This window comes from Lupinus angustifolius, chromosome LG01 (assembly GCF_001865875.1).
Source record: "Lupinus angustifolius cultivar Tanjil chromosome LG01, LupAngTanjil_v1.0, whole genome shotgun sequence".
Lineage (NCBI taxonomy): Eukaryota > Viridiplantae > Streptophyta > Magnoliopsida > Fabales > Fabaceae > Lupinus > Lupinus angustifolius.
Genome location: NC_032009.1, coordinates 23,166,314 through 23,194,042, shown reverse-complemented (window position 1 = coordinate 23,194,042; position 27,729 = coordinate 23,166,314). Strand labels below are relative to the sequence as shown.

At 33.4% G+C, this 27,729-nt stretch overlaps 5 protein-coding genes across 8 annotated transcripts in view; 1 reads left to right on the top strand and 4 right to left on the bottom strand.

Moving 5' to 3' along the window:
* Nucleotides 1-5,450, bottom strand: part of LOC109362128 (receptor-like protein kinase ANXUR2) — a 21,290-nt gene extending 15,840 nt beyond the window's left edge. Inside the window, exon 1 of the mRNA XM_019607753.1 lies at nucleotides 5,439-5,450. The gene's annotated coding sequence lies outside the window, so the exon portion shown is untranslated. The remainder of the gene's footprint in view (nucleotides 1-5,438) is intronic.
* LOC109356799 (pleiotropic drug resistance protein 3-like) lies at nucleotides 565-10,384 on the bottom strand. The gene is made up of 24 exons (XM_019600344.1): nucleotides 9,902-10,384; nucleotides 9,444-9,567; nucleotides 9,250-9,335; nucleotides 9,005-9,089; nucleotides 8,501-8,660; nucleotides 8,344-8,420; nucleotides 7,514-7,567; nucleotides 7,313-7,403; nucleotides 6,917-7,218; nucleotides 6,547-6,828; nucleotides 6,131-6,444; nucleotides 5,702-5,862; nucleotides 5,522-5,625; nucleotides 4,384-4,534; nucleotides 4,146-4,283; nucleotides 3,865-3,938; nucleotides 3,437-3,769; nucleotides 3,052-3,342; nucleotides 2,606-2,689; nucleotides 2,357-2,490; nucleotides 1,822-2,049; nucleotides 1,471-1,642; nucleotides 1,042-1,296; nucleotides 565-949 (listed from the first exon to the last, which is right to left on the bottom strand). The coding sequence occupies exons 1-24, from the start codon at nucleotides 10,294-10,296 to the stop codon at nucleotides 683-685; spliced, it is 4,362 nt and encodes a 1,453-aa protein (XP_019455889.1). The 5' UTR covers nucleotides 10,297-10,384; the 3' UTR covers nucleotides 565-682.
* On the bottom strand, nucleotides 11,331-13,688 carry LOC109356790 (pentatricopeptide repeat-containing protein At3g06430, chloroplastic-like). The gene is made up of 2 exons (XM_019600332.1): nucleotides 13,261-13,688; nucleotides 11,331-12,692 (listed from the first exon to the last, which is right to left on the bottom strand). The coding sequence occupies exons 1-2, from the start codon at nucleotides 13,615-13,617 to the stop codon at nucleotides 11,556-11,558; spliced, it is 1,494 nt and encodes a 497-aa protein (XP_019455877.1). The 5' UTR covers nucleotides 13,618-13,688; the 3' UTR covers nucleotides 11,331-11,555.
* Nucleotides 15,030-21,319, bottom strand: LOC109356769 (squamosa promoter-binding-like protein 1). 4 transcript variants are annotated; one of them, XM_019600293.1, is made up of 11 exons: nucleotides 20,936-21,319; nucleotides 20,211-20,838; nucleotides 19,862-20,046; nucleotides 18,596-19,218; nucleotides 18,303-18,377; nucleotides 18,097-18,204; nucleotides 17,883-18,000; nucleotides 17,607-17,748; nucleotides 17,308-17,443; nucleotides 16,140-16,763; nucleotides 15,267-15,731 (listed from the first exon to the last, which is right to left on the bottom strand). In XM_019600293.1, exons 2-11 carry the CDS (start codon nucleotides 20,804-20,806, stop codon nucleotides 15,267-15,269), a joined length of 3,072 nt encoding a protein of 1,023 aa, XP_019455838.1. In that variant the 5' UTR covers nucleotides 20,807-20,838; nucleotides 20,936-21,319. The 4 variants fall into 4 exon arrangements, with proteins under 4 accessions (XP_019455865.1, XP_019455838.1, XP_019455846.1 ...); XM_019600301.1 differs by having other exon boundaries at nucleotides 21,033-21,319; XM_019600310.1 differs by having other exon boundaries at nucleotides 21,169-21,319.
* LOC109356743 (pto-interacting protein 1-like) overlaps nucleotides 26,541-27,729 on the top strand; it is an 8,299-nt gene continuing 7,110 nt past the window's right edge. The window contains exon 1 of the mRNA XM_019600268.1: nucleotides 26,541-26,553. The gene's annotated coding sequence lies outside the window, so the exon portion shown is untranslated. The remainder of the gene's footprint in view (nucleotides 26,554-27,729) is intronic.

The following is a 27,729-nucleotide window of genomic DNA, read 5'->3' as shown; positions in this document are numbered from 1 at the left end:
TATATATATCTTATTTTAACTAAAAATATCCATTATTTTGATTTTTATTTGTAAGTACATAAAAAGAAATAAACAAAAGTGGAATACCAACGAAATGTCAAAGGTTCACTTGTTGGGAGGTGATAGCCACAAATCTATGAAAGAAATTAGTTCCTTACCTATAGGATAAAAGATACCATTGATTATAAAATAAAGCAAAAGAAAGCTGCTATTCAAAATATAAAATAAAACCAGTACAAACAAAATCATGTTGTTACTATGATGTAATATAACTTTAGACATGTGTTTTTTTATCGGCAAATATTAGTATATTAGTATTTGTTGTGGGCGAGACTCAAACCCTCAACCTCCTTTCTTCACCCCTTCTCCTTTAACCATCAAACCACCTCATATTTGTTTTTTTTGAATTCGCTATGACTAAGACTCGAATCCACACCCTCTTTCACTTCATTATTTAAACCTCTCCACTTTAACCATTAGACTACCTTATGACTCCCAAATAAGAATCATATAATATATAGATGAATGTTTATACTTTATTATTTGGATATGACTTTAAACTATGTACTAAATACACTGTTAAATAAATATTTTTGAGATAGGTTTAAGACTTGAATTTACAGTACAATCACTCAAAACTACTATACATATTTCTAGATAGATAGTCTCAGAACTCAACATTTTATCTTCTCTGGAAGTTGAGGTTTCCAATGCAGTAGGAAAACAGAAGGGCAAATACAATGGGAAAAGCAATGAGAACTATAGCAGTTACACCTAGAAAATCATGGTGAAAACCATAATAATCTTTTAAAAATTCAGCAACTGTTTTAGTTTCTTCAAATGCTGATATCTCTTTGTTTATATCTCCATATTGTGAAGTAAGCATTCCATTCAGTGCCCAAGACATGGGGCATAGATAATACATCCAAACCCACCACTTAGGAATTTGCTGCAATGTGAAAACAAGCATCCTCTATTAGATATATTAGAGTAAATATATTTCCTAGTAACAAGTTATATGCAGATATAGAAGAAACTTACAAGTCGCGGCAGAAAGTAGCCCGAAAATAAATTCAGCATGGTGTAGGAAGATGAAGCCACAATAGAAGCCAGTTGAATATTTGGTGTTATTGAAACAAGGAGCATTCCTAGGTAGTTAAAGTATAGTATGTTGCAGAACATACTGTAAAGTAACCAAAATACTTTGGTCGCGGACCAATAGTAACCCATCATAGGATATGTGATTATGACATATAGAACAGCTTGAGTGAACAAATAGGGAACCTCAATTAGTACCTACAATAGAAATGAATCCAAGTTACCTTAAAAATTATCACAATATTATTGAATTCTGAACTTATGTATGCACTATGCAGTGAAAATTATTAGTTATGATTAGTAAGGATGAAGCAATGCTTTCTCCATTTTCATGTTGAATTCATAATTTTGGAAATTTATAGAGAAGTAAACCTGTGCTAAAGAATAGGCCCAGGGGGAGTACATTCCCGCAAACCTTTCACGGTATAGAACACTGCGCTCCGTTGCCACATGTGGTAAAACCGTTGAGCAGTTATTTATCCCAAAGAAGAGTGCAGCAGTGAACATTGAGCCAAATACAATGAACAGATCTTGTTGGTTATTTCTGCGAAACAAAGTAACATATTTTCGTGTTAGTCCTTTTTGTACTACATTTTTTAATCCTACTTGACTTTCAATAGAAATAAATGAAATAGAATCCAAGTGTCTAAAGCATTTTAGGAGTAGCAATCTAGTTTAAGAAAATGAGGAAAGATAGTCTAATGCAGAATTATGCTCACACACATTTTGTTTCCTTTCTTCCAGAACAGTATCCCAAACAGAAGAGATGAGGCAATGACGAAAATAATGCGCAGCAAGTTGTAGGAAGGACTTCTCCAATACGACAAATGCTGTTTCCATAAACATGCTTTAAATTGTTCCCAGCCATTTTGTGGAAAATGAGAAAGAAAATACAAATCTGTTGAGCCAGGAGGTGGTGAACTTAATTCCTTAACTAACTCTTTGTTCCGCCTGCACTCACGTCATGTACACATGAAATGCATACTGAAATATAATAATAACACATTCTAGCACAACATACTTATATACATGTTCTTTTGCCAGCACTATTTGCATTGAGATTGGTCCTATAGGGATACTAAATAAGCAATCTCCAAGATTATGTTATTTAATTTGTATATAACCATAAATCATAAAATTATAATTACTAATCTGTTGGTGTTAGTGATACTATATATTTACTGGGATATAGTAAAAAGTAGAATCTATTTATCTCTCAAGCAAAGGTATATAAATGAAGTTGTTTGTGATTACTTACTCATATAAGGTGGATTCCCTATAAATTTTGGCAAAATCTACTCCAAGTTCAGTTTCTGCAGACCTTGAAGTAACTTCTAGCATCCATGTTGATGGATTATAGTTGTCTTTGATCTTTGGCACTCCTGATATATTCTATATAACACAAGTTGCAAGAATGCAATCAACCACTTGCTTCCGAAAGGAAAACAATGCACTCCTGGTATACTTATATGTTTTAGATGAAAAAGAAGTTTGTCGGAAAACTAACCTCAAAGTATTCAATGATCCTACTTGAGTGCCGTCCAAGTGGGCCAGAGTAGATTATGCGTCCTCCCGTTTTCATAAGAATCAACTTAGAGGATTGAAAGAGAAGAACCATAATTAGTATGATTATGAATTTGCATGATATTATGGCTATCAGTTGAAGAGATTCAACTATAAGATAAGCATTTTGCATGCTAGTTTATGAAGATATTTCTCTTCAAGCTTAACCTATTTGCTGCTTTTATGGTATGATCAATAATGTGCTGAAGATGAATATAGAAAACCATAGCTTCATGAACATCAGGAGTATATATGCAAGTGGTAAGCTTGACCTCAAAAATGGAAGTGGTAAGCTTTAGTACTCTCGGATAAACAGGTTCAACAGTCAAAGGGAACTCTCGTAGAATCTGGGTTCAGTATGTATGCAAAATCTAATGGACAATAGTTTACCTCATCAAATGCCTCAAATATATCAATACTTGGCTGGTGAATGGTGCATGTAACAGTCCTTCCTGTTTCAACAACATTCTTCACCGCTCTCATAACAACTGCAGCTGCTCTTGCATCTAAGCCCGAAGTTGGTTCGTCCATAAATATGATTGAAGGATTAGCAACAAGCTCAACAGCTATGGTAAGCCGTTTTCTTTGCTCCGTTGATAAACCACTAATGTCCGGCATGCCTACTAAAGAATCTTTGATCCCGTCGAGCTCGATAGTATGAAGGACTTCGTTTACAAATTCCTGAGAAGTAATGGAATCATAAGAGGAAATGAATCCAAGTAAAGAAGCTCAGAATTAGACAAATAATTGTGATGCGTTGAGAATAAAATCATACAGCTTTGGTTTTTGCATCAATCTCAGGAGGAAGCCGAAGCCAAGCAGAAAACATTATAGATTCTTCTACTGTTATATTTGGAGAATGAATGTCATTTTGTTCACAGTAACCTGACACCCTAGCAAATGTTTCCTGAACTTTCGGAAAACCACCAATTCTAATCTCTCCTTCTATAGTACCACCAGTTTTACGTCCACATAGAACATCCATTAAAGTTGTTTTTCCTGCTCCACTGACTCCCATCAATGCTGTTAATATGCCTGGTCTGAATGAACCAGTAATATCAGAAAGGAGCTGAAGTTTTTTCTCATTATAACCTCCATTTCTCATTTCCTGCATTAATATGGTAGAGTTACCCAAACATGTCTATGGATGTAACTTCTCTTCATACCTAACACCTAACAAGTATTTAACACAATGAAATGTACCAAAGGGGTATCGACATAGTAATGCACATCACGGAATGCTACTGTCAGTGGCTGAAAAGGCAGAACCATCCCTCCTGAAAAAGAAAAGGATAAATGATAAAAGAAATATAGGACAGAATCATTTTTGACAAGAAAAACTGCTCATTCATATATTTTTATACTCAAGGTTTACATTTAACAGCAAATTAAGAGAAAAAAGAAAAGGACATGGAAGATCATATGTTTAGCAGAACTGAAATAAAAAAAATGCACATGATCACATGAACATGATAACTACTCACCTTTTTTGGGTTCTGCAGTACTTTCAAGAAGAGCATCAGCGGGTTCCGTATCTCCACCAAAGCTACCATTGCTTTCTTGCTTTCCTTGTAACTTGGAGATGTTCTTGTAAGATATAAGAGCGCGAGACCTTGCAGGAGCTGATGGTGCAAAGCCAAAGTGAAGGTTAGCATACAGGTCTAAAATCATTTTTACTTGTTACTTAACATTGCCAAAGTATGCAATGAGGGATAATCTTACACTTAGAGAATGTCAACACCAAGGTAAAACCTGCATTGAATAATATTATGAACCCAATTAAGGCACCGATCGATATCCAATAAAAGTAACCATCGAAGTTTAGCCCTCGACTTTGAAGTACTTGATGACCCAGTGTTGCATTGCCAGACATCTTCAATAACAAAATACCAAAATGAATGAGCCACATTTGATAGAAGGATAAAATTCAGGGATCTTTCATGATCAATTACTTTTCTTTTTTTCCTTTCAATTTTACTAGGATTCTGCACCTAGTTGCCAAAACCATGTGACATACAATTTTAAGATGAAAAAGTTGAAAGAAGCTAGATAATGATGATAACAAACATTGCTGCTGATGGTTTTTTGGGGCCTTTTCACATATATTGGAATGGAAGTTTATTAAGAAGTGGAAAATCCTACTATAGATGTAAATAATATTGGGGATCATATCATACTACAAGTCACTAGATTTAGGTATCTTGGGTCAATCAAACAAGATAATGAGAAAATTGACGGAGATGTAAAACATAAGATTCAAGTGAGTTAAATGAAATGGCGGATTGCTTTATGTGGTAAAAAGGTACTGCTCAAGTTTAAGATGAGGTTTTACCACACGACTATAAGATCTGCAATGTTATATGAGATTGAATATCGGGTGGTAAAATATCAACAAGAGAATAAAATATAGTAGAGATGAGAGTGTTGTGCTAGATGAGTGGACACACTAGACAATATATGATTAGAAATGAATGCATTAAGGAGAAAGTTAGAGTAACTCCTATTGTAAAAAAGATGGTAGAATCGCGCCTTAGATGGTTTGGACATGTGTAGAGGAGATCGATAGAAGCCCTTTAAGGAGAGTAGATTAAATGTGGGCTAGTCCAATTCCTAGAGAAAGAGGAGGCCAAGAAAAACCATAGGCAAAACGATTAAGAAATATTTATGGTATTAAGACTTGATTGTTGATGTTGTTTTTGTGTGAAAGCAAAGCAAAGAGACATTCTAATTTGAGCCTTTGAATTATTACCCAGGACCATATGAAACTATATAATCACATTATTAATCAAAATAGAAAGAGAAGCCAAACCACTACTTTTGAGTGCAATGTGTGTTCTTTGGAGCACAAATATTTGATTACCTTTTTCCACCTAGGAGCAAGAAATTCATTCACTGTCAAGCCTATTTCTCCATATGTCAAAGGAGAAAGCCAAAAACCCCACCTCAACCAAGATGGCATATATGCTGCAATAAAAAGCATCTGAGCATGATAATCTGAGTAAAATCCACTGCTAAAAGTAAAGCAGTTATAGATTCTTACGTTTTGGGATGATGAAGCCACCAAATAGTAAAACAAATAGTACACTCATAGTACCAGCCATCACAGAAGCAACCACAGTTTGGGAAACCGAGGCAATGAATCGAAACATGGATACTGATGTAAGGTGTACTGTAAATAGAAGAAGGAATTGACGGAAGAACCTGAAAAGAATTGAAGTGTGAACATAGTTATGATGCCAGAATTCCAAAACAGTTCATATAGTGAAAAAACAATACACATCAACTAGATCAAACACAAGCTTCCAACATCTTCGGCAATAAAACATATCACTAATGAAAAAAAATCATGAGACATGCAGAACCTTCTGCTTGATGAGTATCACAAGCCTGCAATGTAATTAAACTCACCATATCTAATACGATGCGAGTAAATATTCGGGAACAAAGTTAGCTTTTGATGAGGACTAACCTGGAAACCTCAGGGCTATAACCAATGACATAATAAGTAAGTGTTGTCCAAATGAAAGATTCCAAAAGAGAAAGTGGAATCTTTAGAATAGCAGAAGGGATTGCATATGCCCAAGGTGGGAAAAAGGACAACTCTTTTTGTTTGTAAAAAACTGAAAGTCTTGCTACAGTCATAGACAATTCCGGAAATCCGTCAACAAGAAGTATGATGAGTGAATAGAACAATGAACTCATAAAATCATTCCCATGGGGAACATCAACGGTCATTCTTGTCCGAATGAAAACGGTCATTGCTATTGATGCAACAATGACAAGCTGCATGGATAAAGAATATGAAGATTCTTAGAAAAATGAGAAGTTGGGAATATTAGTTGTGTTAGAAAAGGTATAAAAGCAAAATAAAAACACAGAAAATACCTGTGTTGACTTGAAGACATAGACAAAAGAATTTCTTTTCATTAGAAGAATTTCCCTCATCATGCAAGCCTTAAACAATTCCCATTTTGTTAATGAGTATTTTTTAAATGTGAGTGAATTCTTGTGGTTCTGAGACTTATCAAATGGCTGCAAGTGCTCCTTCTCTAGCTTTTGACCAAAAGGGCAATCCTTAAATTTCTTAATGAGCTGGTCAAGAGAAACATAACTGTAAGGTTCTTCTGTCCGGCTCCAATATTGTGCTTGATCTTTTTTAGAGATAACCTGGATTTAAAAAAACATTTCATAGTAATCATAACACTCTAGAAGTTATCATGTCAGAAATGGTGTTTCAATATAGAGCTTGACATACTTCCTGAAGAAAGTCGGCTGTGCCTTTTCTTTGTGGGCATCTGAACCCACAGTCCTCGAAGAACTCAAGTACATAATCACGTGGGCCGTGGTACACAATTTTCCCTTCTGCCATTAAGACAATGTCATCAAAAAGATCAAAGGTCTCTGGTGCTGGCTGAAGCAGTGAAATTAATGCAGTGGCGTCTGTGATATGCACCAGATGCTGGAGACAAGAGATTATCTGGAAAGTGGTGGAGCTATCTAAACCATTGGATATTTCATCCATAAATAGAGCTTTCGTCGGTCCAACAATCATCTCCCCTGTATGATGCACCAGAGTCGTGTCACATATCAAATAATTGTCTAGAGGTCGACAAGTTTCATAAGCTGATAATATACAATATGGCAACAATACCTGTAGTTAACCTTTTCTTTTGACCTCCAGATACACCTCTTCTTATAGGATCTCCAACCAATGTATCAGCACATATATCAAGACCAAGGATCTGTAAGTCATTGTAGCAATCAGTGAAAGAATAACTGAACAATATTTATCGGAGAGAATGATAGAAAATCTACTGAAACTCTAGCTTCATTTAGAAAATGAGTATACTACCTTTAAAATATAGTCTGTCTGAAGGGTGCTCTTCAGTCCTTTTAATGATGTTGCCTTTAACATAAAAAATACAGTCAAGTTAATCATCTTCAGGAATGTATAGCAAATTTGAAGGACTGTAATGACTTACAAAACACATTCTCCATAATTATCCTATGGGCTTCTCAAACAAACTTAATTATTGCTAATTTTTCATGTCTAACCGGATCTGTGAAGTGTTGGATTATGAGAAGTAAAAGGACTAAAGATGACCCCTGAATAGAAATAACATCGAGTTTTGAAACCAAGATCTTGACAAGGCCTTGATGGATTTTGAGTAATTGTCTATTGGATGATGCAAACTGATTGTAGGATATAGCTAGAAAGTTAACGTATTAAACTTTTTTTTCGATTTCTTCTCATTTGTTAGAAGAGGATATAAACACCGTACTATGGAAACTATTATAACTTATAAGCTCTTGCGGTAGATAGAACTATTTTTTATGAAGCTCATTTCTATATCACAGTTTAGCTGGATGAATATGCTTACTTTCCTAAGGTGTCAATCCTTGCTGTCACATTTGTGTTACCAACAAGCATTCTTATGCTAAAATATAACAGAATAATTGGTTATTTTTACATTCGTTTCTGACAGTTATTAGTTATCAAGTAAAGAAACATGATAAACTGCATTTATAATATGCAAGGAACCATTAAAATTAAACTGATTAATCTGTACTTTGCGTTTTGTTTTCGTGATAGGAACAACTTATTTCAGTTATAGTATAGATAAATCTGCACATGACTTGGAGATGAACAATATATGAAGATAAAGAAGTATGTTACAGTACCTTCATATATGCATCTAAATCAGGGTCTGGCACTATCCCTGCCTCTTTCTCCTTTCTACTGACTTCCATCAGAAGTTCTTTCATACACAGAAAAAAACTCGTAATTTAAACTCATTGAATTAAAAATATTTTGTATATTAACTTTATGTATACCTACCAGCTCGGCTTCCTACACCCTGACATTGTGCTGAGAAATCGAGAGTTTCCCTCACAGTCATCTCTGAAATGTGCAGATCATATTGGCTTACATATGCCGAGGATTTCTGAGGAATGAATTCGTCTAGCAGGTGTCCGTTGTAAGAAATTTCTCCTTCAACCTATAAATAGCATTTATAATGCATTCATTAGAACAATCATGGGTCATGCATAAATAATTTCATTGTTAATATTCGGAAAGACAATAAGTTTGTTAGGAAGGCCTCATCTTTAGTTCATTGGCCTTAGGACAAAAAATTAAAACTTGTAGTGACCATTAAATCTAATGCATGTAGCAATGACAATAGGATTAAATATAAAAATGATGTAAGCAAATCTTCAAATATTTTGACATGAAGTTACCTATTAACTTAGACACCACTTTTGAGCACCAAATATTCAGAGAATGTTAGTTTTTTTAATACGAAATATCTACAAATTACAGTTGCATCTTGAAATTGAGAACCTTGAGAGAATGATCAAGTTTTCCAGCCAATGCCAACAATAATGTTGTTTTGCCACTCGCCGGTGGACCAAGCAATAAGGTCATCCTGTAAAAGAATCAAGGCATAGCAAACAAATCAGAAGATGTTACTATTGGACTATTGCTTTCCAATTTCGTAGCAGCACTTGGAACATAAGGTAACAACAATAATAACTGACATTGAATGATCAAAGTATTAAAAAACTGCTAAACTTTGTAACACATACCTTCCAGGCTTAATAATGCCACTGGCATCTTTGATTATGATTTTCTTGGAATTTTGAGATTTCAGAACTGACAAAGTAACGGCGTCCTTTAAAAAAAAGAGCAAAAATTGAAAATCGAGCAAAAGAATAAACTGAAAAACAAAAAATGGTATATCCAGGTATAAGATATTGATGTTTTTAGGTAAGTTACTTACGAAGATCCATCCTTTTAGGGTGTTCCACAAAGTAGGTATGGGCTTGCCCTGAACTACTTGACACTCTGCTTCCACACAGAGATTTTGATACCTCACTTCCACTGTGGGTAACTTAATACCAACTCTACAAAGCAAACAGATCAACCAAAAATATTCAATCACATTTACATAGATAAATTATTATATACTACATGGTAGAAGATTTAGTCGAAACCACCATATAGGATACTAAAAGGAGAGAAATGACCCAATTAAAAATCAATCTTTCACACCCCGGAAAATTTGGCCTAGACCTTCTTGTACATTTGTTAGTAGCAGTAGTAGAAGTCCTTTATAGCAATGTAAAACTCAGATGAAAAGTTATAATTGGCGTGCGAACCATGCCCAAGTAACATGAACTATATGTCATATTAAATGAAAAAAGAGAAAAGAATGTGTAGAGTCAGAAAAATGATTACTTGTCAATTCTTTTCCTCAGTTTCTGCAATAGTCTAAGATTATCATTTTCGATGTGCTTGATAAGCTTCTCTATGAACACGTTACGTTCTTGAGCTCCAAGCTTGCTGACATCTACCACCTGTTTCCCTTGAACTCTCCCTCTTGTTTTCATGCCATCATCATCATGTACATCAACCAAAGCTGAAGTAATCCTCTCAAAAGTAGGTAACCTCTGTATTTCAGCCCATAGTGATGTCTCTTCCTCATAACTTTCAACATCTTGCACAGCATCGACGCTTGGAACGCTCCGGAAACTCGAGGCATGGCTTCTAAATGAGGACCTTATACTCCTTCCTATCTCAGCCAACTCGATTCTCAGAGACTCTATCTCATCCTCACCAACCAGCTGAGCCATCTCAACACAATACTAAGGACCTTAAACCTGGGATATATGTTCCATGCGTGACATGTTCTTATACAAGTGCTGTGCTGCAATTTTTTATAGCTTATTTTGGCAGTTGATGAAGCCATGTTATATGTCATGTTTTACTCCCCGGCATGTAAATGGTTACTTAACATGCTGTTAATAATATGTTATTCAAACCAAACCCTTTTTTTAAATCACTAATGAGCTTTCACAGATACATTAATTAATATCCAAAGTCAAGCTATGACACAAACATGGTAATATTTTACTATGAATCTGGAAGATGGATGAGGTCAGAATTAAATGTGAGCACGCAAAGATATCAAAGAGGCATGGTTCATTGCTTTTCTAGCTTCATGTAAGGACACAAGCTATTGGTATGCTATAATGAAGTAATATGTACGTAACCTGAGATCTTTGTTTAAGTTTGAAGAATATCATGGTGTTAAATAAAAATTTCATAGACAAATATATATAGTTTTATTATGCATGGTATCCTCTTAACCTTATTGATATAAGCTCTCATGTAAATTGTTACTTGATGGATTTCTAACAGAAAAGAGCTTTAAATTGAAAGTGATGGTCATGAGATGGGATATCTATTTTCTCAAAATTTGTCCCGAACCAAAGAAAACATGTTATGTTAGTTAAAAAAATTAAAAATTCATTATTTTTTCTGTTTTTTATTGTTATTGGTTTGGACATGTTTCAAAACAACAGATTCTGATCCCATAAGATGTCCAAAATGCCTATGAATCTCTTACAAGGACAACTTTAGTGAAATTATTATTATTACAGTCACATAATGAAGTCACATAATGAAGCAATCCTTAACCTTAGCCATCAGATACTTGAGGGTGATGAGGATGAATTAACCTAAGGAAAGCGATTTTGAATCAGTTCAAAAGAAACTGGTACTTGTTGTCAATTCAACATTTTACAAAGATATTGACCATACAGGAAAATTGGTCAATTTCCAAGTAAAATATAATAACATGAGCTCAAACTTGACAAAAGACAAATAAACTAATTAGTCCATCAACTCTGTACATAAAAAAATAAAGATATGCTTAAATTCTTTGTCAATAGGATGGGAAGCCAAAAATGAAACATGACTTTACAACAAACAAACATGATGTTAGGCAGGAGCTGTTATCATTCATCATGAAAAATGAAGGTTCGTCATGCAACCGGTCACTAAACATATGCTCCGGAAAAATGGAGGTAATACAAATGCAGTGGCAGTCTTAAGACTGAACTATTTTATCCTCAGGCTCACTCACTATTTTATCATCAGTAAGCATTGTCTGTTTTTCCTGCTCCAAATAGTATATCTTGTCGTTCATACCCTCTTTTCTATATGCCTCGATCATGATCGAGAATGTTGTGTCATCTGGCTGACATTGGTTATCTTTCATTCGATTGAAAACTCTCTCCATTTCCATCAAATCATCTGCTTTTGCGCATGCAGATAATACTGCATTATAAAAGGTGATATTCTCAGCTATCTCTAACTTGGCAGCCAAGCGAATGCTGCTAATTACTTTATGGAAGAGACCTGCATTTGCATAACCATTGATAAGGCAGCAGAAAGTCCTGGTATCTGCTTTCATACCCTCGGTACGCATTTGATCGAACGTATACTCCATGTGTTTAGCATCACCTACATCTGCAAATGCCTCAATCATGTTGTTGTAAGTAGAGGTTGTCCATGGAAGTTGCAACTTACGCATATACTCCATAACAGATGACATTTTATGATACATTCGTTTCTTTACATAGGCACTAATCAGAACATTAAAAGTACGTGTTTCTGGCTCTATCCCGAAGTTACAGAATTTTTTGTACCATTTCTCCATCATATCAATCTGACCAATATTACCAAAGACACTGATGAATGTGTTCATTGTCCAAACATCGGGCTTGCACGTAGTGCTCTCCAGCATACCAGACAGTACTTTCTCCATCTCATCAAACTTCCCTGCCTTGCCATAACCATTCAAAACAATGTTCTGAGTGACAGTGTTAGGTGTGATAGATCTTTCCGCCATTTCTACATACAACAACTCAACCAAGTCAAATTTAAAAGCATCCACACAAGGTTTTATTAAGGTGCTGTAAGTGAAAATATCTGGCTGGCAAAAAGGATGGCTCTTCATCTCATTAAGAATTGAAAATGCCTCGTCAATCAGATTGCTCCTGCAATATGCAGCGAGTAAGGCTGTGTATAGTTCAGGAGTAGGCGCCAAACCATCTTCAATCATTATGGTAAAAAGCTGACGGGCACGGTGGGGTTGACCAGATTTTCCAAGCAACACAATGAGTTTCATGTAGGTCCCTTCTTTGGGCTGGTACCAGGATTGCTCTCTAAGCATATCAAATATCTGCACATTCATATCAATAAAAGCATAATTTCAATTTAGATAAGCATCATTCCAAGTTTGAATTCATTATAATCACATACACAACAACCAAGCCTTTCCCACTAAGTACAGTCGACTATATACACTAAAAGATGTCATAACGTCTTGTCATAAATCATGTTTATAGATAAATCATTTACATATAAATCTTTACCCTACACATTATAGCCTCCGTCTAATTTACCCTCCTTACTAGTCTAATTTACCATCTTTTCTACGATAGGTGCTACCCCAACTTTTTGCCCAATACATTCATTCCAAACCCTGCCATGTATAAGGAGTTCACTCATCCAATACAACATTCTCGTCTCGTCTCTGCTACATCGAGTTTGCTCACTTGATGTTTCTTACCACCCCAATAATCAATCCAACACAACATCCCAACAAAATTCTTATAAAACACACAAGCCATGAAATTGGTACAACCAACTAAACACTAAATAGAACTCTAAAATATTAAATTAAAAACATTGATAACATGAAAGATAGTATCTTTATGAAAGAAAATGAAGAGAAAGAGATAGTTAACCTCAAGTGCTTGAAGCCACTGCTTCTTTTCAACACGTTCAGACAAAGCTTCAGCAACAGTGTTGACCCATGCCTTAGCGATGTTCTTTTTATCCAACCTCTTCTTAATGTTCTTGATTGGGGTCCTCCTCGTACTCTGTGTTTGAGAAGTACCAGGAAATTCACCTCGTTTCCAATGTTTCTTTTTGACATCTTGTGATGAAGAAGAAGGAGATTTGGAAGGGGGAGATGAAATGGCGAAGAGGGTAACCCTAAAGATTGGAGCTTGGGTTGTTGTGGGGAAAGGGTAATTGTTGTTGTGAAGGGGAATTGGAGAGGGAATGATGGAACAAGAAAAGGAGATAGATATGGAACTCATTGTTTTTTTAGACTCAAAATAACTCTAAACCCCTAACCATCAACAACAAAAATCTTACCCTCAAACTCTGTTTCAAATTACTATTTTCTCCTTATAACAAACCAAATCCTTTTTTCTGTATACATATTCTCTCATATTTCTTACTTAAGGAACTTTTGGGGTGTAATTACTTCTTCTAATAAATGTTGCTCTCAAAATCAAATTCTTAACCTTTTGATTATGTTGAGATGTAATAAGACCTTACATCCTTGCCAAAATCCTTTTGATAAAAGGAATATGGGTCCTACATAAAAAAGAAAATTAACATTTCTTACTTCCCAAAAATATGATATTATTGTTAGCTTATATACAAATAATACTTTCTTTAATTTATGTACTACTTGCAACCAAAAGCTTTTTAATTTAAGTACTTAACTAGGGCAGAGTTTCTTTTAAGAAAAAATGTTTTTGTTTAGGTTAAAGATGTGTGTTATTGTTTAAGTTTAATCATGGTGGTCATTATTTCCATTTATTATGGATTTGTTTAAGTTATAGTTAAGAGAGATCAATGATGATTAAATATAAATTATAGATACAAATATAAAAAAACTCTTACAAAATGTTGGTGCATACATTTTTTTACAAAATATCTTACACCAATAAACAAAATGACAAGACATTGATTTCTATGTCATAAATCGCCATTTATGTTATAATATTGTATTATAATTTTCATGTTTATTGACAAAATATTGATTTCTAAGTCATCTTCTAAAAATCATCATTTATGCTATAATGTTGTATCATAACTCTCATGTTCATTGACAAAACATTGATTTCTAAGTCATCCTCTAGAAATTATCATTTATACCATAATGTTGCATCATAACTCTCATATTCATTGAGAAAGCATTAATTTCTAAATTATCTTCTCAAAATTGGACCAAGACTCATTTCTTATACTCTTTTATTGGGCTTCTAATAATCTCCTAGTGCAAACTACCCAAGACTTGATCAAACATTTTTTTATAATAGGAATATTCAAACTATAGTTATAATCCTCCCAAATTTTCCTGCTAGAATAAATTACTCAAACTTGTTAGATAAGTGACTTTTATGTGATTATCAACATGCTCTGATGACAAGTCTACTTTCTACACGAGATACATCATTAACTGGCCTTTGAAAACTCATTTGTCTCATCTTTGGGCAGATATTTCTGTGTAATGGGCTTTGTATCATTACAGTGACCTCATCAATGTCCTGCATCTAACGGTGTTATAACTATGTAGGCAACTTCATTGAGGTAATAACGAAGGGAAAAAATAAGAAAGCAATTTGGGTCCAATCTCATTTTTAAATAAGAAGATCTTTTTACTAAGCTGTAGAAACTTGGTTGTGTATATTACATGGTTGTTGGTTGTTTCTATAATGTCATAACTACATAAATCATGATAACCATTTGCTTCCCATATGTTTTGACAAGTGATGACAGCTAATGTATATTACTATACATACCAACAACTAAGCTTCACTTTCATTAGTTAAAGTCGGCTACATAGATCGAATGATATCATAATGCATATGTATGACTATATATGTCCATATAAAAATATACCCAAAAAACATAGACTAGTGGCTAGTGCTAATAGCAACTGATATATATAGCATTAGATAAACCCATAATCCAATGATTCCCATTTGAAGGGTTGGAACACATAATAAACTTTAGGTGAACTTTTGAAGAGCAAAGCCACACATACACATACAGCTGCAATGGCCACTATTGACAGCATTGCAGGCCTATAAACAAGTCTTGTTCTCATGCCTCCATAAAAAGCAACCTTGTATTGGCACAGACCACATTGTTGTGCCATTCTAGTGGTTCCAATCTTCTCAGTCTCAAAACTTGAAAAAACTTTAGATGTCATATGCATATCTAAGTGCTTTCTCTTTGTGTTATTGTCCTCAAGGGTACTAGTACCAGGGATATCAAGCACATGTTGTCTTTCACTTTGCTTGCTTGTTTTCCTTTGGACAAGTTGAATGTAGGAGTAATAGCCTCGGAGGCATGCATAGTCGTTTGGTGTCAAACCTGTATTGTCCCTGGCACTTTTCCATGCTTTGATTCCTACCTGAACATGCAGACATAATGATAAAAATATTGTGTATCATTCCTCTTATAATGTCTGGTTTGATTACGAGTTTCACTCCATTGCAACGCTTGTCACATTAGAATTAAGGCGGGAATAGAAATGTAAAACAATTTGACAATTCAGTAGCTATGGCCAATGCGGCCGGGTTGTAATGGTTGGTAATAGTTTCAATATAAAGGTAGTATTTGGTAGACGTGTCAGAACATAAAAGGAAACGGAACATAAGAGTTTTGTTCTATGTTTGGCGCGCTTTATAAATAGAATTGAACATGACTGCTAGTTACTAAAAGGGGTAACCAAAGAAAACATAACAGAAAATCATATTCATCTGTGAGCCAAACACTACTGCTAAAAATACATTAAGCATGCAGATGAGAAAGGACTTACCAGTCCAGGATCATCGGTTAATGCATCCAACACATTCTCTGAGCCGTTCATACTTGTTGCAACATGAAGCGGAGTCAATCCAGCAGGTCCAACAGCATCAGGCTTAAATAAGAATCTATCAACTAGCTTCTCTTTACTGTCTGCACCATCTGAGGTTTTAACTGGCACAAATTTTAACAGTAGTTCCACCATAGGCCTATAGTTTCTCTTCACAGCTTTGTGTAGAAGACACATGTCTAACAGCGCAAGCTCAATGGAATTATGCTCTCCTGCATCAACACCACCTTCAAAGACAATGTCCAAGAGCATTTTCATCACAGCACACCAATCATGATCCATGGAGAAGTCAACAAGCCACATAAACCGGTCGGAATGGAAGAGATCCTGCATAGGTGCATTTGCACCTAGCCTAACCTTCACACTCCTTCTATGAAGTATCCAACCCATTTCTTGTAAGAAATCCAAAGCCCGAGTCTTCTCTTCCGTGTGTTTGTTATTCATCTGGATGTCATTAGTGGCCTCAGCTGCCTCAATCACATTCTCCAGCTTGCATATCTCTGAACAAACATCTTGGTCGGCAACTATAAATGGAAAGGAACAGCTGCTAAGACCATGATCTTCCACCTGACAATAAAATTATCAACTCGGATGAAAATACAACTTCGGACGTAAAACAAATAGAAAAGACATTTTAAATCTACCACTAAGCAATTCTCTGATTTATGTATAGAAAAACTATCTCTGTGCTTCCTTTCATGGGGTAGCTTGCCACTATTCAGCCACTTTACCTTTTTTAAGAAGATTTGAAAACTTGTTTGGTGTTGGTGTAATCTGTAATGTTCAAAGCATGGAGTATCTAACTTTCTACTCAATTCATTTATGAAGACTGGTTTTAAAGAGTTTGTAAGAAAGCCAAAACCATATAGAGCTAAGGTCACCTAAAAGCTTACAAAAGCTAAAAGTAGCCTAATTGAGGGGGATTTTAAAACAGAAATATTGAATCACTGACAAACGAGTTATTAGAACAGGACATATCAGAAGCAAACCCCAGAGACTTGTTATCTTCTGTTAGTTTCAGGAACATAGTAATAATTACATAACAAACTTATAATGCATAAGAAAAAACAAAGAAAAATGCACAGAAAAAAGTATGAGTGTATGATATTACCTCAATAAACCCCCTTCCAGTTACATTTGGTATATGACATGAGAAGCTAAGATGCTGAATAGCTGCATCAGCCACATCAATCAAATCACGGCACCTATCATTTACTAGATACTTCCCTTCAAGTGCACAGAGCAACCTGAAATTGTAAGCAATAGCTTAACATCTTGAACAATCCAGTATAGCTCAAATAGATACATGTATACTCAACATTAGCCTCTGCCAATGCAAAAATGCTTTTCTATGGCGTAGAAACTTTCAAGTCGACAAATTTGAATATCATCATATGTAAGGAAATATACCTTGTGTTAGACTGGAAAAGGTTGAACCCTTTCACAGTAAATTGAACACTTGTGCTTGAAGGAACAGCAAGTGGTTTGATGCATAAAATCCTGCAGTTTTGCGGGCTTTTGAGATGCAAGGGAACATCTAAGACAACCTGACCTGCAGGGGGGATACATGAAATCAAAAAACTTTTTCTGGTAACCAAATTACAACGATAGAAGTATTTGATGATACTAACAAAATTACAATCATATGAGAGGAATGATAACACAAAACAGTGAGAGAGAACAAACCATTATACAAAAAAGCTACAGAGTGTTGCACCCTTGTATATACCCATCCTGTTTTCCAGAAAGAATCGTTTGATGCAGCAAGAAGCTTTCTCAAGCTGGATCCTAGATTACAGCACAGCTGCATTATCAAAATAGTAACAATCACATTTAAATTTTTCTTTCAGAAGTGGTTTACTCTGGCAACATGCATTTGTGGCATAATATGAAGTTATACCTCCTTCCATGCAGATTTTTCTAGACGGAGATATATTGTTAATATGATACAGCCTGGCCGTATATAGCTCTCAATCTCTGTAGGACTGCGGGATAACCAGTTGAAGATCTTGAAAGCAAAACAAACCATAAATCAATCACGGCACAAATGCACAATGAAACAGTGCAGTAAAACTGTTTGTAGCAATTTTGCGGCACATAAAGTACCTGCGATCGGAGAAGAATAGGAAATTCATTTGGGTCCTTGCCGAAGAGTTTGAAAACAATACGATCTGTGCGATTCTGTAAACAATAAATATAAAGTCATGAGCTATCAATGTTTCACAAAAGATAATATCATTATCAGAAAAGATATCTAAACAATAATCTGAAACAATCATTTAGAAAACCTTTTGCATCATTGTTTCAGATACAATGTACTATCAAAGGTAAATATTATAGAAGTACTATCAAATTAATCATTCATAAGGAAATGAATTCAATTTACATTAAATATATACCTGGGCTTCTCCACTAGAACTAGAAGGTGACTCAGTAGAGGTTGAATCTGAGTTTCTACTTGTCTGTGGTGGACTTGACTTGAGACTGTCACATTGTAACCATGAAGGATGGCAAGGCTCCCTAGGATTCTCAACATGGTCCTGCATATCATTGTATACATTGTTCAAGTCAATGTTACTTAAGCCGTTCCTTCCCGCTGCTGTCTCGGATGCAACCAATTGGGACGGAAGGTTGTCCCTTGATGCAAGTACATTTGAAGGCTGTGGTTCAGAAGGAGATTTAGAATTTCCTGCTCCATCATTAACTGAAGGTATACACTTCTGTGTCATACTATAAGCAGCCACTGTCTCACACTGTGCTATAGACTTAGGAGGGTCCTGATGGATGAAAGCATTATCATCCAACTTGAGGGAAGAACCAGAAGGCTTGGAAGCTTGTCGGCCATTAGAATTAAGGTCGGGAACATCATGTGCAGTTCTAGGTGTCTCAGCATTTACCAAACCTTGAGATCTTTCTAGTAAGGAGGCTACACTTCTTCTGTTAATTGTACCAGCCATACTTGCCAGGTTCTTCAACAGATGTGAAAGAATATCCTGGTCCTTCATTTGATCTGAGCCATTTGCTGCAATTTATAGAAAGCATAATCTGTGGAGTCAAATAAATATGCCAATGGATGAAACTTTGAATTAAAGTGGAAAGACACAATTTTTAACAGCAGGGGCATTAATATAAGCTCAGAACATAGGCAACTTTCTTCTTTTTTTGAAAAAAGGTTTCAGCAGAACAAACTTTCAGATTTTCTAGCATTGCTATTAGGAGTGTAACCAAAAGTCATAAGAAAGAACATACGAAGTTATGAACACAATGAGGTAAACAACGACAATGACAGTACACTCAGAAAATACAACAAAATTGACAATCAACATCATACATTTTGATCAAGTACTTCATGCCAATCACAGTTTTAGTGAACCATTTTCAACCAAGACATTTGAATGATCATAAAGTACAAGACCACCAATTGCAGACCTATAATATGCAATCATGCCACAAATCTTAACTCAAAGATACCACATGTCCAAATGATACAGCATCAAACTAATACACTTACCAGTTACCACTATAAGATTTTACCACTAAAAAAATTCACAAACAACATGTATAAGTAGCTTGAGTTGATCTCCATTGAAGTTCCATGTTGCAGCCAAATAAATACATTATGAAGAAAGCCAAACAGATAAACTTCTGATGGTGCAAAAACTCACAATGCATATTGGACAGTATCTGTATCAGACTCATCAACAGATAGCTACTGCCCCTTTCATCATTAAGAGATCCGCCATTAGCTGCAGTAACATCAGGATGTGTTTTCCTCCTCCTCCTATTGTGACCTGCCAGACGCCTACGGCAACTCCTCTTCCCTTCATCAAACTCTTGAATAACATGAAACCTGCCATAAATTTAACAAGAGTACTTAAGTAATGCTCTAAAAAACATATTTTATTGCTTTTAAACAATTTATACTTCGGACTCATCTACGGAAAATAGATAGGGGACCAAAGTAGTGATCATTTTCGTAACCTAAGTAACTAACTAAGTAACTAACTAACTAACCTGCTACACTGTTGACAGAAACGCTGCATAACATTTCCCACCAGTGCCTTACTAGCCTTTGAATGTAAATCACAAACTTTGTGACGGCGGTGGTAATCCTTTGCATTACTAAGATCAGCCCTACAATCTTGAACCTGACAAACAGTGCGGTTAGAGGTAGTAGCAGTAGTAGGAATACTTCCAATAGTTACCTTTGTTTTCTTTCCACTTTTTTCTTCACCTTCCTCCATGATAGGATAAACTTGACCTCCAAGTTTCAAATTAAGGGAACCACCTTCATCATTCAGCACCTCTTTCCCTTCTTCTCCTATAAGAACCTCTCTTGTCCTTTTCTCCAATTCTCTCTTTCCCTGGCTTGAGTTGTAAGATGCATTAGCAGCATTTTCAGGATGAGATGGGAAAAACTGGTGACTCCTAAAATCTGATGGAACTGAGTTGAGGGAAATAGCAGTGAAAAGATCACCATCCCATTTCCAATCATTCAAATCCCACTCTAAACTCTTCTTCCCATTCCCAACATCAACACCAACACCCTTAATCTCTGGCACCACATGTCCATTTAAAAATTGATTCTTTTCCACAAATTCAGCCTCCATGAATCAAAACCAAATAAAATCAACACTTCCACCTGCAAAAAAACACATGGGCTAGTAATAAAAACACAATAAGCTAACACCCCAGAATGTAAAAATGGAAACTTTGAAGAGCATTTTGACACAATTTACTTAGTTTGTGAAGAAGAAAGTGATTGGCCATAAAAATAGACAAAAGATGGAAATTAGGAAAGGATTAGGAAGGAGTCTGATACAAAAGCTGACTAACTTAGACTCAAACTCTGATTCTTTTTATTGTTTTTCTGTTGTTTGTGACCATATCACATTGCTATCATTTATTTGATTTTAATGCATAAATAACACCATGGCCGTGGTAATTAATTGATAAGTAAATGAATCTATACTGTTCAAAGATAAGAGTAAACCCCACAACCCAAACTCATTTACTTCTCTGTCTTTCACTCTCTCTATTGTTGGAAAATTCAGAAACACTGTCAAGGTTGTAAGACTAAATAATCAAATTATGTAAATCATTAGTCTCATTACACATGATTTTGGATGCTCTAATTGTGACAGTTTTTATTGGCATAGAAGTCGCCAAACAAACACATCTTCTATATATTTAATTTATATTTTACTTTTTTAATCAATGAAAAATAAAGTATACATGATATAAATATAAAGTTTGGGATAGAAGATGTGGTTCACACCAAACATAAACATTAGGGAAGATTCTTGTATTCTACTAAGAATATTATATTATAAATTTCAAGACCGACCAAATAACTTTATGATAAATAAAATGTTCATAAGATTCTAAGAAAGAATTGCTCCATTGCCGTTGAATTTTGTATATCTTCTTTATCTTGATCACATGTTCCTAACTAACTAACAAACACTTTTGTCTCTTCCGCTTCTATGACTTTGTACCTCGTATCTTTTGATAAATATCTAATTAAAGTTTTATCTTTTGACCCAAAAAAGAAAATAAATGTTTGTTTTGGTATTTTCTGTTTTCACTTTTAAATGAAATTAAAAGAAATGGTGAAAAATGTGTGTATTATTATTTTTATTTCATATTTCATAAAATATGAGTTTTATTTTTGGAAAATTTGAAAATAAGAAAATATCATTTCCAACATTTTTACTAATGAGTTAATGGCATTTTATTCAAATTTCTAAGACTTTGGTTATTTTATTATTTCCATATTTTTTATATTTTAACTTTTTCATGTTATTTCAAAAAATTTGATGTTTTAGAAACGTAATACACATTTTTTTTCAACTATACTATTATTTATTACTCATCTTTTCATTACATGTTTTTTCATTTCTTTTTTTATCCCGTGATTATTTTAGTCAAATTTATTGAGTTTTATATCATTTAATATTTTTAAACTATATGTATGACCTTAAGCATCAAAAGTCATGGAATGAGGAGAATATATTTTTTAATTACCTTCTCCATTGATCAATAAAACGTCAAAATCAATTGATGAGTGTCTCCCTATCTAGACGAATACATATTTTCATAACAAAATTTATTTTTTATCTTTCAATATAACAATTGTTTTTCGCCTATCTTATGACATTATTGAAATAGTTTGATTATGGATGTGATAATATATGACTTTGGAATGAAAGTTGACGTTTCATGAAGTTATTGCAACCTTAATTAAATAATAGAGTATTTGTATGTTACTAATTTACTTTAACTTTTTTTTGGAGAGTACCTACAACTGCATGATGATCGTTATAACTTTTCAAACGTCTTTGTTGTAGCTAATGTCAAATTCCACAATTAAAATTGTTTCAATGTATTGTTAACATAAAATCAATTGGAAAAAGAAAATGTAGGTATCAAATATACAAACATCCTATAAAATCATTGGTTTAACTACTTTAATTATTAAAATTTAGAATTGAATTAATACAATGATAATTGTCTTAGTTTGTGAAGTTTAGAGTGAGTAGTTCTGAAAATGAAAATGATAATAATAAACACGTTTTCGAGAAACAAAAATTGTTTTTTGAAAATTAAAATGGAAATAGAAATAGAAATAACATACATTTCTTGAAACCAAACATATCATAAAATGATTCGGTTTTCTTAATAAAATATTGAATATTTCACTATTTAATAAAAATATAATATTTTACTTCCCCTTTCAATTACTTATATTCTCGGCACTAATAAGAAAACCATTTTTTACTTAGAATAATAAAGGTTTTCTGAGAAGCAATTGGTGGAGGTATTTTCCTGTATAGATAATAATATGAATTAAATTGATTAATCTGGCAGTTTCAACTCATATAGTTGATAGATTTCAACTCATCAATGGGGGAATAAATTATTATAAGGTAATATCTATTCACTATGATTAAATTATTATCTATTACTCATTTATATTACCTTTTTTAAAGTATATGATAATTAAATTTTAAATATGATGGTGAATAATAATATGATAATGTGTTGAGATTGTTGATTATTTGTGTCTAGCGTGGAGGAGCATTTGAAAGGTACATATCATAATATGGTTTGAGCAATAGGTATAAACAGGAAAAGTGTGTCCAAAGTGACTCAAAATCCACTCTGGAAAAATTATCCATTTTGATATTTGTGTAGTTCCACTTTCAAGAGTGCTACAAGTGCTGGAAAGTGGGAAACCCACAATCTTAAGGACCACCTCTTCTAAACATTCACGTGAAAGCTCAAAATTCTAAAGTGAATTATGACATGAGTTATTCTATGTATTTCATGGAATTATATTTCTGCATGTTACAACTTATCATACACAAATGTTTCATACCCTTTTCTTCACTAAATTTATGAATGTGCTTTTCTTATTTACCAGGGTGTATGTGAATAGTGTCTGGTAGTAAATGTTACAAATCAAGTTGTGGTGAATGTTTCATTCTATTTTATATTCATGTCACATTTGTTACCATTATCAGTTGTAGCTGTGAAGTACAATCTTGCCTCTTAAGAATAACTATGACTATGCATCTCAGAAATATTTTGGTTTGAGTGCATGTCATGTTTCATCTCAGAAATATTTTGGATTTGCTTATATTTGAGTTTGATGAATGTTTACCGAATTAAGTATTAAACCTCTAGTAATAAAAAAGCTAGGATAAGATGCTTCTAGGTGTTGGTCCCTTCACCTTAAATTGCAAGCCAGCAGGTCCAGTACATTGCATTAAATGAATGTTTCAACCAAACTTTTTACCAGTACTATGATGAGCAAGAAAAAAAAAGTTAGCCTTCAAGGGTTCCTCATCACCACCCACCAAAAAAATCCAACAAGTTAAGTGTCAACAAAAAGTGATTGCATTGCATAGTACAACATAGTAACCAAGCCAAAAAAATATTGAGAATCCAACTAAAACATTGTGCATAGATATAGTGCTGAACTTTGGTCCCATGGAACCAAATGGCTAGCACATCATGTGCTTTAAGTACTATGAACCACATTGCCTCTTTCTTCATGTGGACCTAAGATTTGTCCTACACTTTTATTTTTCTCTTTTCTATGTTTTTGTCCTTAAATAACACAAAGTCCAAATGGGTCTGAATCAGATGAATACTACTTAGATATACATGGTGAAATTAAACTATATAGGGTGTTTTTCCCAATGAAGAGGATTTTCCTTTTTCCTTGGCCATTGAATATTTTTCAAGCAGAATCAGCACATATGTATTCCATTTAATTAAGTTTGCATGTTTCCTAGGGAAAAGGGTAAATCTTACCTGTAATGATTCATGCATCCACAGATTCTTTGCACAATGATAGTAAATGTTATTTTCATGAATGATTAAAGAATAATTATAACATTCTTCAAAAACTTATAATATAGTTTTCATAATAAAAATAGGATACAAGGTTTTGCTACATATCTGAAATATTATTGTATGGTCAAACTCCAAACATATTCAAACTATTAGATTTGTTTGAAACCACAGATATATTGTAATAATAGTATGTCCCAGATTTTGTAGTAAGGTGTTTTTCAAGATTTTGATAAATGTTACAAAATGTTTTTGTACATTTAATTTGAACTCTTCTACCTTCGTTTTTCAAATTGAAAATTTTTATCTAAACACAATTGCATCTCTTTCAACTTTCAATCTTAGCCTCTAGAAGTGACTTGTCAACTTCTCAAACAAGATAAACCTGCACTTTTTTAGTGCATGATAAAGAAATGGAGACATCATAGATAGGTATCTCCACATTTTCTAAGAATAAGACATGCATGTATAACTAATTAGCTGGTATAAAATTATGTATCTTAATTATTTCCTAACACAGAGGAGGTTGTAGATCTTAATTATCTTCAGTATGTATCTCAAGTTTAGAATTATAATATTGCCCAAGTTTTATTTAGTAATCAGGGAACACATAAAAGTGACACTCTTATATAAAAATTATTTAAAACCACCATTAAATCACATCTTGAATGTAGTATTAAATTGACACACTTTATAAATCTACCTACCTACATAAATCATGTAGATAGTTAAATATTACTCTGTCTTTGATATTCCACTTACTTATTAATTCTTATACATACACATGACTCAACCAAAATTTCATACATACAAAAAGGACAACCTTGCTCAAATTGGGTTGTACAAACAAAGTTATTCAACTTTAAATTAAATTTCCACTCACATTGGTATTTTATACCATCACAATTTTTTCACGTGATCATCCCACAAGAGTGAAAAGAAAATATGAATAAAAAAAATAAGAATCTTCATCTTTCACCTATGAGCAACACCCAACACAAAATCTCTCTTTTCAACACTTATTATCCTTCACAACTAAAAACCATTCATGACCACCATCTTAAATTCCTTCATAAAACCTAAACCATGGTAGCAAAAACAAGCCACATACTTTACATTATTTTGAAACAACAAAACATGAAAGTTCCTAAGAATTTTCATATTTAAGATAAATTATTAAATCTTCACAATTATATAGAAAGAAATTGAATGGTATGTTAAGTTCTTTATGGGATCAAATTGAAGTGTGGATAAATAAAAAAGATATTCAAACTAAATAAGTCAAGGCTTTCTAAAATGGGCTCATATATTGGATAAAAACACAATGTGTAGTTGATTTTTCCAAGCTAGATTTTCAATTTGTTTAAAATCTTGACTTAATAAAGTTGTAGGTTTTGATTGAGGCTTCAACAAATTGGGCCTTTATTCAGACTAATTCTTTGACCTGAGATTTGCACAGAGAGAGATTTCATCTTGGTATCCACAATTGTGCCAAATTTAAAATTCTTAGTCAAATTGAACACTCTATTATGATGAGTCCACCATTGTGGAAAGTTTAACATTTTCATTCTTATTTGGAGACTATGAACTAAATGTGGAGTTGCACCATTAAAATAAGTTTTGGCCTGAGTTGTTTAAGTTATTGGGAAGTGTAAACAAATATTAAGTCATTTTGTAATTTCAAAAGCTCTTATGGATGAGAAAGTCACATAATCAAACCATAATAACAACGAGCGTTGATTCAAGTGGTACATGTTTGATTTCCCTTAAGCAAGAACCCGGGTTCGAGTCTTGTGGATGGAAAAATGTCCGTTGGAAGAGTTAGCCCCACGTACCTATGGATGTTCCAGCTCGGACAAGATTGCCTCCAGTACGAAGATACATGTGAGAAACAAAAAAAAACCATGAGATCACAAGAACTGCATGGAAAGAGAGATTGAAAATGAAAAGGATGATGCCATAAACAAAGGTATATTTTTTGGGTACATAAACAAAGGTATATTTGAAAAAGTATAATCAAATATTAATTTCTAAAACATGAAGATATTTAAAATGAAAGGATAATGATACACCATCATTATATAAGGAATGGAGGAGCTGAGTATTCCATTAAGGAAATGGTAGAAAGCAATATGACATCAATAGCCAAATGCATACTTTATTATCTAATAATACTCTCTCCTTCCCTTGTTATTGGTCTCTTATGACATAAATTTAGCTAATTTTCATAAAGTTTCTTTTTATTTTTGCTTATTTACCATTTATTTATTCATTAACTATCATTAATTTTACTTCATTAAATATCTCTTTTCCTTTCATTTTAAATTGTCTTTTTAGCAAATCAAATTTGTTTATGTTCAAATGTCTTTTTAGAAAAGCTAAATCTTAATTATTGTTTTGACAACTCTACTTACACCTAATTAATAAGAGAGATAATAAGTGAAAATGAGTGAATATATTATAATAGAGATATTATACAAATTAATACAATATTACATAAATTTAATGCAAATAGACATATTAATTTCATTTCTTAATTTGTGTGCTACAACTTTAATAGAGGGTTAAATAAGAATGTGAATAGCATAAAATTATACATCAATGTTAAGTACATAACTAGAAAACTAGCTATTAATGTTTTTTGAACTTTTAAATGAGCAAGTAAATCGGAATTTTTTTATCCAAAGAAACAACGAATAGGGTACAGGGAGCAAAATGAGTAATTAATGAGTTAAAAAGAATGATTAATGATTCATAAGGAAATTATGAAGAATCTATTACCTATATAATAAAAAAATTCCTTCATGACATGTGTCAATCTCTCAAGCCCTCATGACATGTGATTTATTTAAAAATAAAAGGAATATGATTACCTATGCAATATTAAAATATAATGTTACTATAGCAATATTAAAATAATAATAATATGAATCATTACATATTGTTTGTAGTTATTTTAGAGTTAAATAATATTTATTTTTATACTAATCTTATTTTAGAATCAAATAATAATGAAATTATAAATTTATTGATGATTTTTTTTATTAATAGGATACTACATAATTATATCATGTTATGTATGTGTAAAAAACAATGTTGAGAAAGTCGAGCAAGATGTTAAACCAGTAGATGACCCATATTAAGTTTATCCGATTTAAACAGTTAAACCGTA